This window comes from Engystomops pustulosus, chromosome 4 (assembly GCF_040894005.1).
Source record: "Engystomops pustulosus chromosome 4, aEngPut4.maternal, whole genome shotgun sequence".
Classification (NCBI taxonomy): Eukaryota; Metazoa; Chordata; class Amphibia; order Anura; family Leptodactylidae; genus Engystomops; species Engystomops pustulosus.
The window spans coordinates 59,769,350-59,785,593 of record NC_092414.1 but is presented as its reverse complement, the minus strand read 5'-3'; the positions used below and the strand labels follow the sequence as shown (position 1 = coordinate 59,785,593).

Genomic DNA, 16,244 nt, shown 5'->3' with positions numbered 1-16,244 from the left:
AAATAAAAAAATGTAAAAAAAAAAATTATATCAAAACAACCTAAAACCCCTCTCTCTAGAAGTCATATAAATATAAATAAACAGTAAAAATCATAAACACATTAGGTATTGCCGCTTCCGAAAATGCCAGATCTATCAAAATATAATATCTGTTTTTCACTGCGTTTAACCCCGTAATGGAAAATAGTGGCCAAAGTCGCAAATGGCATTTTTTTCCAATAAAAAGTGATCAAAAGTTCATACAGTCCTAAAAATGGAAGCATTGAACACGTCATCAAAAGTCACAAAAAATGAAACCACCCACAGCTCTGTACACCAAAGTATGAAAAAGTTATTACACCAGAAAACGGCAAAATGAAGATTTTTTTTTTTGTACTGGAGGATTTAATTTTTGTAAATGTATAAAAACATTATAAAACATATACAAATTTGGTATCTCCTTGATTGTACTGACCCAATGGATGAAGTACACCTGTCATTCGGGGCGCACAGTGAAAGCTGTGAAATCCAAGCCCACAACAAATGTGTTTTATCATCATTTTCACTGCATTCAGAATTTTTTTCCTGCTTCCCAGTATGCGGCATAGAATATTAAATACCACCACTATGAAGTGCAATTTGTTATGCAGAAAACAAGCCATCACACAGCTCTTTACATGGAAAAATAAAAAAGTTATAGATTATTGAAGGTGGGGAGTGAAAAATAAAGATGCAAAAACGAAAAAGGGCCTGGTCCATAAGGGGTTAAAGAACATGCAAAGTCTGACAGAAAACTGGGGCAGGGGCCCTTAGTAAATATGGGCCACAATATTATAGCTCCTGTACTAAGTTAAATATTTTTTTCTTTTCCTTTCACAGATGGGTGCAAGGAATTAACCAAAAACATGTCACATTTATCAATCCGAATACGGTGTGTCACCCTTGTGGAAATTTTATTGTGTTTACTGACATACAAACTAAGCGCCAGTCGCTATTACAGTGCCCGTCTGGAAGTATTGGAGCGTTTGCTGTTAGTACAAGCAATGAAGTGGTGGCATTCAGTGATAAGAAACTGCCTCCAAATATTCACGTGTTCACCTTCCCGGGACTAGTGAGAAGAGCCGAACTGGGAGGTAAATTGATAAATGTACAAGAAAAAAAAATTCTAATCACAATCAAACAATATGGAGGTCAGAAAATACAGCCAGCACTTTCCTGACTGCGATCTATCTATCTATGTATCTATGTATCTATCTATCTATCTATCTATCCATCCATCCATCCATCCATCCATCCATCCATCCATCCATCCATCCATCCATCCATCCATCCACCTACCTAGTGTCAGGAAGTAAGAGCTTTGACAATTAAGGATGCCTTGAAGGCATATGAAGACTGAGATGCTGTCACACAATGGGGCACATTTACTTACCTGGTCCGTTCGCGATCCAGCGGCGCGTTCTCTGCGCTGGATTCGGGTTCCGGCCGGGATTCATCAATGCAGTTCCTCCGCCGTCCACCAGGTGGCGCTGCTGCGCTGAAGTCCGCTGGAATGCCTCGAAATACACCGGCCTACCCAGGATGAAGGTGAGTGAAATTTTCGCGACACAATTTTTTTTTTAAATGCGGCGTTTTTTCCGAATACGTCGGGTTTTCGTTCGGCCACGCCCCCCGATTTCCGTCGCGCGCATGCCGGCGCCGATGCGCCAAATTCCGATCGCGTGCGCCAAAAACCCGGGGCAATTCAGGTACAATCGGCGCAAAAAACTGAAATATTCGGGTAACACGTCGGGAAAACGCGAATCGGGCCCTTAGTAAATGACCTCCAATGCGTTCTTGGAAAGTTCATGGAAAGCTTTTAAACGGACTGAAAAAATGAAAACACATGCATTTTTGTATGTTTATAATGTGTTTGGCTGGTTTGAACCTGTATCTTTATTTCTAGAAGTGTAGGCAGCTGTCAAATGGATTAAAACCAGCGTGGTGCATGGTAAACATACAAAAACACATGCATTTTCAGTCCATTTAAAAACAGTCCAAGAACCCATCGTGTGACAGCACCCTAAGGCCCCTTTCACACTTGTGTTTTTCACGCATGTATTCTGTGCGTGCTTTTGACGTGCAGAACTTGCTTTGAACTCTGGCCCATTGTAATCAATGGGTTTTTTCAGACTTGCTTTTTTTTTCACACACACATTTGCGTTTTTTTTAACGTGTATTTAAATCTCAACATTCTCTACTTTTGCAAGTCACGCGCGTGAAAAACGCATCATACAAGTCTATGGAGATGCATCAAAAACGCAGTGCAATGCGTTTTTCACTGATCCATTGACATAGAAAAGATAGAGCTCAGTCATTAGACTTTTTCACACGAGTTATCTCTGCATGAAAAATGCATTGAAAACACAAAAAAATGTGCGTGAAACACTGAGACACTGAACAAACGCTGACTGAAAACTGATTGAAATCTGATGTTGAACTCTATCTATCTCATATCTATTTATAGACAAGCCAACAATACCAACTAGGAAATAAAAAAAACAGGAGATCTATGTATCCATCAATATTTCTCATCTATCTATCTACCTCTCATATTGATCCATATATCTTTAAACTTATCACCCATTATTCTCAGTTGTATGATGCTATTACATCTGGTGCTGAGTTTGCATTTCCCTTTTCCTAGGTGCAGCACAACTGGACTATTCATTGCTGGCGTTCAGTCACTCCGGCCACTACTTAGCTAGTTATGCCTCAGCTCCAGACCATCTACTGACAATCTGGTAAGAGAGGGCCTGTATACAATATCATGTTACGTTGTATATGTAAGTGTAATGTATTGTAATATAAGCGGCTGTGTACAATAACACATTTGATACATTCATTATTTCATATATAACATTGTCTTTTTTGCATTCTAGGAGCTGGCAGGAAGGCGTCGCTCTATGCAGTGTATCAGAAGGCACATGCAGTTTTACTAGTTTGACCTTCAACCCCATGGATTGGCATCAGTTGTGCCTGTCTAGTGAAGAGACCCTCACTTTATGGAATATTGAAGTCTGTGATACAGTTTACCACCTGAAATCCACGTAAGCTTCTACTGACTCCCACCTGGGCACGGGTTGCAGCTCCATTAACATAAATAGGACTGAGCTGCAATACTCAATTCAAATGAATCAATTTAGGCATGAAGAATAGAACAATCTTTCTCATGGGTGAGATTTTGGGTGCGTTCACATGTTGCAGTTAGAACTCCATCTCAAACACAGATGCAATCGGGCCGAGCCCTGTCCCCAGCCTTGACATTGCGTTTGTTAATGCAGCGTAAACGCAATATATGAACGCACCCTCACAGAAGCACAGCACAACCCCCTAGATTAATTTGCAGTACAGGCAGTCCCCGGGTTACGTACAAGAAAGGGTCCATCGGTTTGTTCTTAAGTTTAATTTGTATGTAAGTCAAAACTGTATATTTTATCATTGTAGCTTCAGACAAAAAACTTTTTTTGCCCCAGTGAGAAGGGAGTTTCAAAATTTTAGCTGCAATGGGACCAAGGATTATCAATAAAACTTCATTACAGACACCTTACAGCTGATCATTGCAGCCCGGAACTAAAGTAAAGTATCCAGAGAGCTTCACCAGAGGTCACAGTGGGCAGAGGAGTCCATCTTTAACTAGGGGTCGTCTGTAAGTCGGGTGTGCTTAAGTAGGGGACCGCCTGTATTTTTCGTCGCAATCAAGGAGCATAGTTTCTCTGGAGATTCTTAATAAAACTAGTCTACAATGAGTAAAGCTGATAGTAGATGGGGCCTTTAACTAAACAGTAATTTTCAATGTTTCTGTAATTTCTTTCTTTCACAGAGCAGTAAGACTTCTCAATGAAGACGGTGTAATGGCTGAAGTGGATGGCCACCTCAGCGCTTATACAGATAGTCTCCACTCCTACATTGAACCTCAGGTGCCCTTAGCCGCCATTGCTGGTTTAGTCGGGGATGAAGCAGAAGGATTTATAGTACGTTACCACACACATCCTATAACAGAGATAAATATAATTGTCTGCAATAACGTAATGTCTCATTACAATGATATAGATGTCAGTTGTCATTCAAAAAAGCATCAAAAGGACAGCAAAATGTAACAAGCCACATTTATTGTAATTTGTTCATCTTCTTTTATTCCATTCTATTTTATGGCACTGTATATATCAATTCAGGATGATTTTTGGTCTTAGAAAACAGTTCCATATGTTCAATCAAAAATAATGTATGGGGATATATAGTATCAAGGATGGCAAATGATGGGGCTGTTTGATCTATTGTTATAGCGCAGGTTATGTGATAGAAAACCTTCACAATATTCCTACTGCACTGACCTCGCTCTTTTTTTTTATGAATTTAAGCCTATAGAGCAAAGAAAACCTGTGGTGAAACCCAACACACATTGCTGGAGCTCAACATCGAATTTGTTTGTTGGATGTAAAGGAGGACAACTACTGTCTGTGAATCCCGAGACACAGAAAGTGACTGTTCTAAGCCTAACAGAGCCACCGGCAGATGGTAATGTGCTGTATAGGTCCTATCAATTATAGATAAAGGTCCAGATATATAAAAACTGGTGCACTGTGCATTGGTTTTCCTTGCACTTTCTTTGTTATTTAATAGTGTCACATGCTCTTGGTTGATCGGGTCAGTTTTCAGGATGTGACACAGTTGTAACATTTTTTTCTTGCTGCACCTTTCTTCATGCTGTTGCCACAGAATTGTTTCACATCTCAGTAATAAATGTAGCACAGACAAGGAACACACACCACCAGGACTCTTTAGGTGCACAGTTTTCAAAGTGATTGACAAAATCCTCCCACGAAACATTTGTGGCGCAAATATATAATAAATACATGTGCAAACTCCACAGACACTTTTTTAAATGCAAACCAGGACAAAAAAACGTGCACAGACACAATCATATACCTGGGCCACTGCGCTCAAACTGCATGTTGGGAAACATTCGCTTTGTAACATTTTCTATACACTTGAAAATATTTTTATCATCATTATGGATAGACAGGGCTAAGGCTGTGTTTGCACAAGGATCGTGGCTTTAGTTCTTAAAAGTATTCTACCATAAAAATCAAGCATGATATATACCAGTGACACTTACTCATATATCCAGGCAATTTTTTTAAAATATGCTAATGAGCTAGAAGGCCTTTGGGGGCGTTACTAGAGCCCATGTTGCACAGGCTGTCTCACCCTCCCCCTGCTCCCTCACCACCTCCCCTTCCCTCTTGTAATCTCATACAGCCTGTGAAGCTACAGGAGAGGATCTGGTAATAATGTCCCCAAATCGCTTCTGGCTCATTAACATAATTTGAAAAGTTGATTTTAGAAGGATGGAGACCGTAGATAACAAATGTCACAAGAATACCAGTCATGGTACCTGATCTATGAGTAAGAGTCCATGGTTTATCCATGCTTGATTTTAATGGTCGATTTCCTTTAAGGGATCCATGATAAATAGTAGAAAATAAAAAAAGTACCGTATATACTCGAGTATAAGCCGACCCGAGTATAAGCCGAGGCCCCTAATTTTACCACAAAATACTGGAAAAACCTATTGACTCGAGTATAAGCCGAGGGTGGGAAATGCATTGGTCACAGCCTACCCAGTATATAGCCAGCCAGCCCCTGCCCCAGTGTATATAGCCAGCCAGCCCCTGCCCCAGTGTATATAGCCAGCCAGACCCTGCCCCAGTGTATATAGCCTGCCAGACCCTGCCCCAGTGTATATAGCCTGCCAGACCCTGCCCCAGTGTGTATAGCCTGCCGCCGCTGCCGGACAGATCGCACAGAAGATATACAGGGGTCGCCGGAAAGGTGAATTTAGATATATTTATTTTTTGACTCGAGTATAAGCTGAGTTTGGGTTTTTCAGCACATTTTTTGTGCTGAAAAACTAGGCTTATACTCGAGTATATAAGGTAATAAAAAGTGAGTAGAAAATAAAGTTTAAAAATCTACCTAGCTGTCCTAAGCTATAGCAACCTGTCATCAGGTAAAACCCCTGTGCCCTCTCTGGCAGGATCCGCTCTTCTTTAAGATTCCTATGTCCTTGTTTTAAGGGAAAAAATGCTTTAAAAATTATGCAAATAGTCTGAGGGACTGCTGGCTCCAAATGTGTTAATGAGTCTTGAAGACCCCTCAAGTTCATTTGCATAATTGTAAAAGCCTTTTTTGGTAAAAACCAGGACATTAGAAGCTTAAAGAAGAGCGGATCCTTTCAGAGGGGTCCCCCACCAACATGTAAGTGTACTTGATTTACAATACTTCATCCTGATGGTAGATGTCCTGTAAAACTCCTACCATCAGGTGCTTACTACTCACCTTCCCATCCTATCCCTATCGGTAGAAAACTTCTTTCAGTATGTTTTTGAACTGCCGCATTTAGTAGAAAAAAAAGCTTTCTTAAATATGCTGAGCACCTCTTGGCTCTGCCGCTAAGTAGTTTATACATGCTCCCCAACCAGACTGGCATGCCTACTCATTGTTCAGAGAGCCCCTCAGTATTTCCCGTGCTTTGTGCAATCATAGCATTCCCTCTCTACATTATGCTATGATCATACATAGCACAAGAATTGCTGAAGGAGAGCCGCTGATGTCACCAGCTCGCTGAACACAGTGTAGGCGGAGCCAGTCGGGCACCTCTGCCTCATTTGCATATTTTTAAATGCTTTTTCCTACTAAACGCACTAGTTCTAAACATACTAAAAGAGGATTACTACCAATAAGGACGGGACAGGGAAGTGAGTAGTAAGCATCAGGGAATCTGATGTAGAGAATTCCCAGAAAAGCAAGTGTATTATTAATCACTATTTACCCTGAAGTAAGGATATGTATAATCCAGTAATAGAAAGATTTATTCTTCCAGGAGAATCACCAAGAGCAGCTGTATATGAGGGAAGCATAAAGACCATGGCGCTCCACAGGGATGGACTATACATAGGCGGAAGTGTAAGCACTTTTATGTCTATAATTAAAGAGAACCTTTCACCATCTTTACCAAATCTAACACTAATTCTGGCATAGTGAAATGTTCTCTGTTACCCCCCCCCCCTCCGTTCCTGAGTAAATGGTGTCATTATTTTTGGATCACTACTGTCAGATGGGCTCTGCTGTCAGGTAGGTGGAGCAGACAGCCTGGCTCCGCCCATATGACAGTTGGAAGTAGAAATCCAAAAAATAACATCTACTAATTAACCTGAAAATTTTCCATGCCTAGCCCCATATATGCGATCTGATCTGTATATATTTCTTAATGACCAAGATTGTATTTCTTATATTTATTCTTACTTATATTCAGGATGGAATTTTATGGTTATGCTCCATTAAAGGTTCAGAGTTTAAGATGAAAGAATGTTGGAACGCAAAAGACCCTATTGAGAGCCTCAGTTTTTCACCAGATTACAAGACCCTTTCCATTGCAACACAAAAGGTGGGAGTCCATCAGCATTTAGTGTTGTCCAGCTCATGGCCTCCATGGACTTGTATATTGTACGGGGCGGAGTGGTGAGGCATGGAGCATACATGCAGTGTCACTGCGCCAAGCAGCCGCGCCATTCTAATGTTCATCTGCTGATTTGGCTGCATACAGGACCTGTTTGAGGCCTGTATAGTACATGTGTAGAAAAACTGTGTTACCAATCTGTAATGTCTGTTTGATTTAGCATTGTTAATAATTATTATTTTATTATTATTTTTACATTATTTATGGTTTAATGATTGTTATTCATGTGTATAATTGATTTAGGGCTCTGTGTACATATACAACTACAAACAGTATGGAGACCCGATACAGATACTGAGTACATGTCATGATGACATTACTGCTGCGGGGTTCTTGACTACTGGAAACAGATACTGTTTGGTGAGTCAATATTCACTATTACAAAGTTTACTTTTATCATCTGCACTATTGATGTATACAATTTGGTGAAAGGTTCAGTTAGACTTCTAATTTAATTATTGCGGACTACAAAACAGAAGAGACATATGTCAGTAAGTTAAAGCAAAAATTCTGCTTTGAGGAACACACTGGGGGAGATTTATCAGAAGAATCTGAAAGCAGAATAGTTATAGTTTCCCAATCAGAGCGCAGCTTTCATATTCCCACAGCTGTTTATAAGATTAAAGCTGACCTCTGATTGGTTTCTGTGGCAACTAGAACAGTTTTACCTCAGAAACAGCACCCAAACACCATTCACATAATGTGGTTAACTTAAAGGAAACCTACCATCTCAGATCTACATATCCGGTAAGTTCCTCTAATAAATGCCATTGGAGCCTTTTTTGTTGCTAATCCTTCAATGCTCGATGAGTTTGTAAATCTTTTTTGAACTAATATGCAAATTAGTGAAAGAGGCTACAGGGGCGTGGAGTAGCTGGAGCTGAGACTACACAGCGCGCCTACGCCAGACCCCAGTAGCTACCACTTTGGAGCTGAGTGCACGCAGCTTCCGGCTCTGCATACATACGCCGTGTAGGGCGAGGACGAGTGTGCGCAGCTACCAGGAGCTGCGCACAGAAGATCTCTATGTAGGAGGATCCAAAGAGGCTACTAGGGCGTGGAATAGCCGCACCGGGTAGCCTCAGCTCTGGCTACTCCAAGCCCCAGCACCCAGTAGCCTCTTTCACTAATTTGCACATTAGGGCAGTTAAAGATTTACAAACTTATCGGGCACTAAAGGATTAGCCCTAAAAAGGGCTCCCTTAGTAGGTAGATCCGAGATGTTAGGTTTCCTTTAAAACCTTGGGAATAAGAGTTATCTGATGTTTATGTGGCAGATCTCATTCCAGTTTTTTAGAGTAACTCATGAGCTCTTTTGTTGTCTTTTGCACATCAAATTTATCAAAGTGGCCTAAACAGCTTAATAAATGTGGCATGTAAAAAAACACAACTTTTTAGTAAAAATACTGCACAAAAGTTGCACATTTGATGCATCTAGTTCCTAAGTCATGCACAGGCCAGGAGGGGACCTGACATAGATGTTGTTGAAAAGTGGCACTTCATAACATAAATCTGTCTGCCACGTCTGGATTTAGATGATACATCTGGAGGAAATTGTATGACAGAAAAGTGGAGTGGGTTTAGAAAAGTTGCAAATTTGGTGCAAATAAGTAGAGACATTTTGACATTACTGCTATGATACATCCGCCTGTGACTGCTATATGTCTGTTTATGTAGTCATCAGTACCCGTGGTTGACTGGTGATACTAGATGCTAGTGTACCAGGATATTACTTTATATTTTCTCTTATAGACAGCTGGACGGTCAGGAGTACTGCAGTTCTGGTCACTGGAGGATGGGGCGAGCCTCAGCTCATTACAGATTGATATTGAGGTATTTGTTCTTTATTTTTCCAAAAAAATGTAGACATGAGCTGAAAAGACTCCAAATGCCGTCCAGTAAGATGGAGATACATCCAACCCACTCCTCCAAATATTACTTCTAGAATAGAGAAGGAGATAACACAACCTGAGTGAAGTTGGCCCCCCCACCTTGTTAAAATCAAGCAAAATTGGTGTCAAAGGTTTGTGCTACGTTTGTGCTGGTTTGTGCAGCAAAAATTTTCGTTTGCGCCGCTATCGTTTTTTAGATTTTAATGAAAGTTTCCAGAGGTCATCAGAGGTTAACCAGCCCCCCCCCCCCCCCCCCACATTGCCCAAACCAAACAAAGCTGGTGCCAATCAATTCTGCTACGTTTGTGCTGGTTTGTGCTGCTCAAATTTTTGTTTGTGCTGCTTTTGTTTTGAATATGTGAACAAAAAATGAAAGGTCAAAAGTTCAAGCAGCCCCCCCACATTAACCGAATCGAACAAAACTGGTGTCAAACGTTAGTGCTACGTTTGTGCTGGTTTGTGCAGCAACAATTTTCGTTTGTGCCGCTATCATTTTTAATATATTCATACTTTTTTCCAGAGGTCATCAGAGTTCATTTCTTCCAAAGTACAATGTGTTTGCTAGCTCACCCTGGTGATCAAACCAGGGAAGTGTCACTAGATTTGTTTTTTACAAGTTCATCCTAAACTCTTTTAACCTATGTAAACACCTAAACATACCTTAAAAATGATAGCGGCACAAATGAAATTTTTTGCTGCACAAACCAGCACAAACGTAGCACTAACATTTGACACCAGTTTTGTTTGATTCGGTTAATGTGGGGGGGCTAGTTGAACTTTTGAACTTTAATTTTTTGTTCATTTATTCAAAACAAAAGCAGCACAAACAAAAAATTGAGCAGCACAAACCAGCACAAACGTAGCAGAATTGTTCGGCACCAGTTTTGTTTGGTTTGGACAATGTGGGGGGGCTGGTTGACCTCTGATGACCTCTGGAAACTTTCATGAATATCTTAAAAACGATAGCGGCACAAACGAAAATTTCTGCTGCACAAACCAGCACAAACGTTTGACACCAATTTTGTTTGATTTGGACAAGGTGGGGGGCCAGCTTCACTCAGGTGATAACACAGACTCTCCACCACAGTTCAGCAGGATTTTCCACACATCGACTTTAGCTTACCAACTTCGCATGATGTTTGGAGTATCCTGCTGAACTGTGGTGGAGGTTCTGTGTTTTCTGGTGTGAACATAGATCAATTGTATCTCCTCTTTTCTCATTGTAAAATTTGAAGCGGTGGGCTGCATGCATCTCTATCTTATTGGATGGTTTCACGAGTCTTTTCAGCACAACCCTGATTTTTCTTGAAAGTTGCTGTTACTTTTGGAGTAGTGTTGACTTGCTCTTGTAGACTGACGCTCCTCCATTTTTTTATTGTTTTTTTTTCCACTAAAGATGTGTTCTTTATATTTCATTTTTCTGCATATCTTTAAGGTAATGACCTCAGCCACTGTCATGGCAACCCACTGCCTTTTCTCTTTCTAGGCCACGTGTTTGGCGTGCTGCCCATCTTCCCATTACGCAGTGGTAGGGAGCAGCAGTGGTCATGTATTTTTTCTTGATGCCGTGAAAGTGAATACTCCTCGAATAATTGCAAGAAAACGTCTTTATCATGTCCCTGTTCTACATCTACAGTAAGTGACACTTATGTTGTGCCACAAGTTCCAGGCAAATCCTTACAGACAATATGTACTGGTATATTGTAAAAAATGGTAGATTGGCTTACTCCTTAGACACATGGAGTAAACTATGAAGCCATAATTACAATAAATATCGAGGGAGACGTCTAGTTGTATCCACGTAGTGCTCCTGGGTCTGTCATGTAGCATTGTGTTACAAGAGATGGTAGACTTAGTTCTGCACTTTTTAGTAAGTTTTGGGGAAAGGGGGGGTCCAAACATTGGGACCGGATATTTATCTGTTTCCACAGTATAAGTGTCTATAGTTAGAAAATGTAGCTTTGTCCCACTAGAAAAATTAAGTAGGAATTGAGTTTATCACAATTTTCCTGTTTTACTTTAAGTTTTGATCTAAAAGGCAATGTACTTCTGACCGGGGCTGCAGATGGACACATATTCATTCTGGATGCAAGGCCATCAAATTCTTTCCAGGTTCTCGGATACACAGGTAATGGTCAAGAATAGCTTTTACAGTCAAATCTACATCATATTGCAATGTTCAATTTTGGTTTTATGAAATCAAATCTCCCTTACAATGTAAATTCACAAGATTGGTCATCAGAGGGACAGATACTGTACATAACTGTGAGGAAAAATAAATATAATCTCTAGATGACCAGTATCCTTCTTCTCTGGGCCTTCTCAATCATGCTGTGGACATTGCAGCATCTTTACCTCCTGCCTGATGCCAGCTACTTTTATGGGCTTGTATTCCTGGTTGGCCCAGATAAGAGGGACTGAGGTAAAGGCAATGGCCAGTCAGCAGGTTACTGACAGGGCTCCTTGGCCATAACAGTTCAAAGAAAGGGCTGGAAAGTAGGCTATGGGTCAGCTGTTTTTCAAAGATAAGGTGTTATTTGCATGTAGCTGTATGGTGGGGGGCTCCATGATAATATTTCACTGGGGGAGGGGGGCTAGGCACTCCAATCCCAAATTGATTGGTGATGTTAGTAACTGACATGGAATAGCCTTATTCACTTAGGGCCCCAGGTGGTGGATGACTGGAAGGAGAAATATAGACTTCATGATAGTTCTTAGATATTACATGGAGTCCTCTTGTGAGAAAAATATTATTAGTATGTCATTATCATTATTGATATTAAATGATAATAATGCAGACTAACAACAATATATCTATTCTAACAAGAATTTAACAGCATGGAATAAACTATACATCAATAAGAGAGAGCAATATAATTACCTGAGTCCAAACTGAGTCTCTCCTCCAGGGCTACAACCAGAGATCTATCTCTCCTTAATAATCCCTCCAGAGACGTCTCTTAGGATCCTTCAGTGCTGTCTTAGATATTCACAATAGAGATCCCTTAGAGCTTCCTCTTGAGCTTCCTCTCATCAGAGCTGTCCCTCCTCCTTTTATTCCCATTTTGGCACTCCCCCTGGAAAAAATACTCCCTCCAGACTGGAGTCATGGGGGGAGAATTTAATATACCTTGTACCCCAAGGCAGGAAAATGTTGCAATTCCTGGCACACTTCTGGTTTTTCACTCTTCATGACACTTTTTGGAAAGGATGTGACAAAATAGTGGTGCAGGTTATAGCGGTTATAGCAAGTCCGGACCTGGTGTAGATTTCAGTCCAACCCAACATGTACAGTTCTGAATTCTGGCGTTAGGAGCCCCTGGTATAGGTTTTTGTCAAAAAATTGGTTACCCCATCAATATTCCTAAGAAGAAGGAGGACACCATACTACATCCCGTAATTACCATTCCAAGGGACATCCTGATTCTCCTTTGTTTGCTCATTGAACACTAAACATACAGACTGGAGACTTGTTGTCCAGTATGTAACACAACTATTACACCACCATCAATGGACCATCTGTTGTTCTCTCAGCAGCCTTTGTAATGTAAGTTACTCTAAACACACTAGTAGTATCTCTACAACTTCATTAGCCATGCACCTTGTAACCCAATTAGAATAGCTAAGGCTCATGATGACATTACCTGCCCCAGACTTACTGATAACAGGAACCACATACAGACCCTGTATCCTATTACTGATCCTGTATCCTATTGTTGATAAACTCTATGTTGTTAGATATTAATATATACTATATGTTGTTAGATGTTACTATATGTATAAATGTGGGTGTTTTTCACTAGTCAATATCCACAATGTCAAAATTACTGGACATGTATAGATAATTTAGTTTTTCTTTCATACACTTTCCATTGCTAGGTGTTTGCTTCAATCATTTTTATGTGTTTTACATTTTTGTAAATCTTGCTTTCTTTACTGACCCTCCCCCTAGGACCCAAATGGAGATATTGGGGGAGATTTAGCATATAGTGTATGACGGCCCGCCAATCTTGGCCCCGGATGTATTTGATGTGGTACCATCGCTGGCGTACAAGCGTAGAATTGCGCTATAAATTGGTCTACAAGTCCTAATAAATGTCCCCATTGTTGTCATTAATATTATAATAGTATTTCTTACCCTCCTGTTTTCAGTGGTTGGTGGAGACATTCTGTCATTGTCGTTACTAAGCTCCATGGATTCACAGCAAATTAAAGTCCTGACGCTTGTCTGTCCCATGGGGGAGAAGGAGGTGGAGGAGGATGAGGGAGGATCCCAGCTGGAAGGGTTTTCTATTCCTCTGAAAATCCTGCAAAGTAAGAACTCGTGATACCTACAATGATTTGTCATCTCTATTACACTGGTTTTAATGTAGAGCTTGATACAGACGGTCCCCTACTTACACCCGAATTACAGAAGACCCCTAGTTACAAACGGGCCTCTGGATATTGGTAATTTTCTGTACTTTAGCCTTAGGCTACAATAAACAGCTATAACAGTTATTACAGGTGTCTGTAATGAAGCTTTATTATTAATCCTGTTTATTATGACAAGACAACATTTTTAAAATCCAATTGTCACAGAGACCAAAAAAAATTTGACTGGGGTTACAATGATAAAATATACAGTTCCGACTTACATACAAATTAAACTTAAGAACAAACCTATCCTGTAGATAACCCGGGGGCTGCCTCTATATTTAACATTTTTAGCATATTTTTATGTATTATACATAAAGATACATGTATGACACATATTATACATATGTATTTTATCAGTATTATACACAGGATATATGTGAATCTGTATAATAATTATAGTATCAGCTGAATGGTGGAGGTGCCAGCTGTTGACCTAGCACCTTTAATACTGTTGATTTATCTAAAGATTGGTAATCGATATCTTACTTCTGGACAGCCCCATTAAACTCTTTATACAGCCGGTGAATTAAGTGTTAAACACATCATCTGGGTAAATATGTTTTTAAATGCCTCTCAATAACAAACCATCACATCCACATTGGCAGATAAATCACACGATACATGTCCATAAATGATGAGTGAGGCTCCCTGCACATAAACATTGGGGGCTGGGGTATGATAAAGGCCACATCCTTCCCTGTCACGGCAGATACATCAAGATGCATAGAACTGTAACTGTAACTGTTGGGCGGCCAAGCCACCCGCCAAAACAATACCTGGTTCATCCTGCTGTAGTTTTGTGTAAAAACCTACAGGTTTTTAAAAACTATGCAGGGGCAGGATCACCCTGTGTGGGCCCAATCCGCCATAGGCCATGCCCCTTCAACGCCCCCACATGGCATGGAGGATGTGTAACACAATAATAATCACAATTGTTTCTAGGGCGCAAGAAATTGCAATTACCGTATATCAGTAGATCTACGCCAGTGCCCCCCATTGTTTTTCTCTGTGTACTACCTTTTAATTGAACAGATAACACAAGGACAAAGCATTTCTATGGGCTCATATACAGGTATGGTTGGAAGCTTCAAGATGCCTCCTGTATAGAGAAATTGGTCACATGCGTGTCTCAGGGGTAATTATCATCTGTTCTTCCACACAAACACTCTGATGCTGAAGGTTGACTGGGTCAACTGGGTTGATCTTTCTGTAAGGGATCATTCACACGGCCCTTCATGGGGACGTACATGTGGCCGCAAATCTATGCGAGCTGTGATCTGGCCACAAATTTTGCAGCCAGATCACGGCCCCATTTACGTTCATGTGCATGAGTCCTTAAAAATATATTTACTTGGAAAATTGGCAACACATTCAATACACATTTCACCAGCTGTATGCCAATTTATCATAATTTTTTATATGAAATTTTAGAGAATACTAGAAAGAAAATGTATGGGGGTGGTTACGTCCATGTAAGAATACAAATACTCCTTTTTTCCTCAGTATCTCTCTATATTTTGTGATTCCGTAATGATTTTGTTTGCCATAGGTCCTACTGAATACATTGATCAGCGTGGGATGTTTAAAGACTCAATGATCCACAAGTACCAATACAAGTTGGAGCAGCCTTTATTTTCCGCTGTTCTGGGAAGTAACGGCAATGCAGTCTATGGCTACTGCAGGGACTCCCCCTTTATAAACAAGATTTTGTTGCCAAAGGTACATCTCATCTTATAATAATTCATAACCAACACATGTTAACTATACGTATTCACATATTAATATCACCTAAATCCCAAAAGTTTTATCCATCTTTATTTTCTATTGTAGCTTGAAACTATTAGATTTTGTTACAATTTACAACCACATTTTTCTTGTCTGGATCCACCTAAAATCAAATCTGAAGTAACTTTGTAAATAATAATCTTTTTGTTAAACTTTTGATTTGTCACAACTCTAATGAATGACATATTGTGAATATATATAGGAGAGGCAGGGCCCCATACCAGATTTCTGAAAAAATATATATATTTGTATACTCACACATGTGATTTACAATCACACACATTTAAATACTTATATACATGCACGGTTATACAATCTTAAACACATACACACATTTATACATTCATGCACACGCATTTATGCGCAGATACATACTTACATATACTATATTCACATCTTATACACACATACAGTTATATACTTGTTATACACACCCACAGTATATACACATTAAACACACAATATGGACATCAAGTATGCACACATCACATACACACACATACAGTATTATATACAGGCCTAAAGCATATATACACAAACTTATAGACCAAACATAGTAGATGACAGGAAGTACGTCCTGTCCTTCTGCTCTCTCGTCCATCTACCTC

General features: G+C 40.0%; 1 protein-coding gene across 1 annotated transcript in view; it reads left to right on the top strand.

Moving 5' to 3' along the window:
• Positions 1–16,244, top strand: part of CFAP43 (cilia and flagella associated protein 43) — a 50,237-nt gene that overhangs the window by 979 nt on the left and 33,014 nt on the right. Inside the window, exons 2-14 of the mRNA XM_072146043.1 lie at positions 859–1,112; positions 2,666–2,762; positions 2,901–3,068; positions 3,842–3,992; positions 4,380–4,536; positions 6,905–6,987; positions 7,337–7,468; positions 7,784–7,900; positions 9,293–9,373; positions 10,919–11,067; positions 11,457–11,560; positions 13,585–13,746; positions 15,401–15,570. Coding sequence (XP_072002144.1) covers positions 859–1,112; positions 2,666–2,762; positions 2,901–3,068; positions 3,842–3,992; positions 4,380–4,536; positions 6,905–6,987; positions 7,337–7,468; positions 7,784–7,900; positions 9,293–9,373; positions 10,919–11,067; positions 11,457–11,560; positions 13,585–13,746; positions 15,401–15,570 — 1,825 coding nt within the window. The remainder of the gene's footprint in view (positions 1–858; positions 1,113–2,665; positions 2,763–2,900; positions 3,069–3,841; positions 3,993–4,379; positions 4,537–6,904; positions 6,988–7,336; positions 7,469–7,783; positions 7,901–9,292; positions 9,374–10,918; positions 11,068–11,456; positions 11,561–13,584; positions 13,747–15,400; positions 15,571–16,244) is intronic.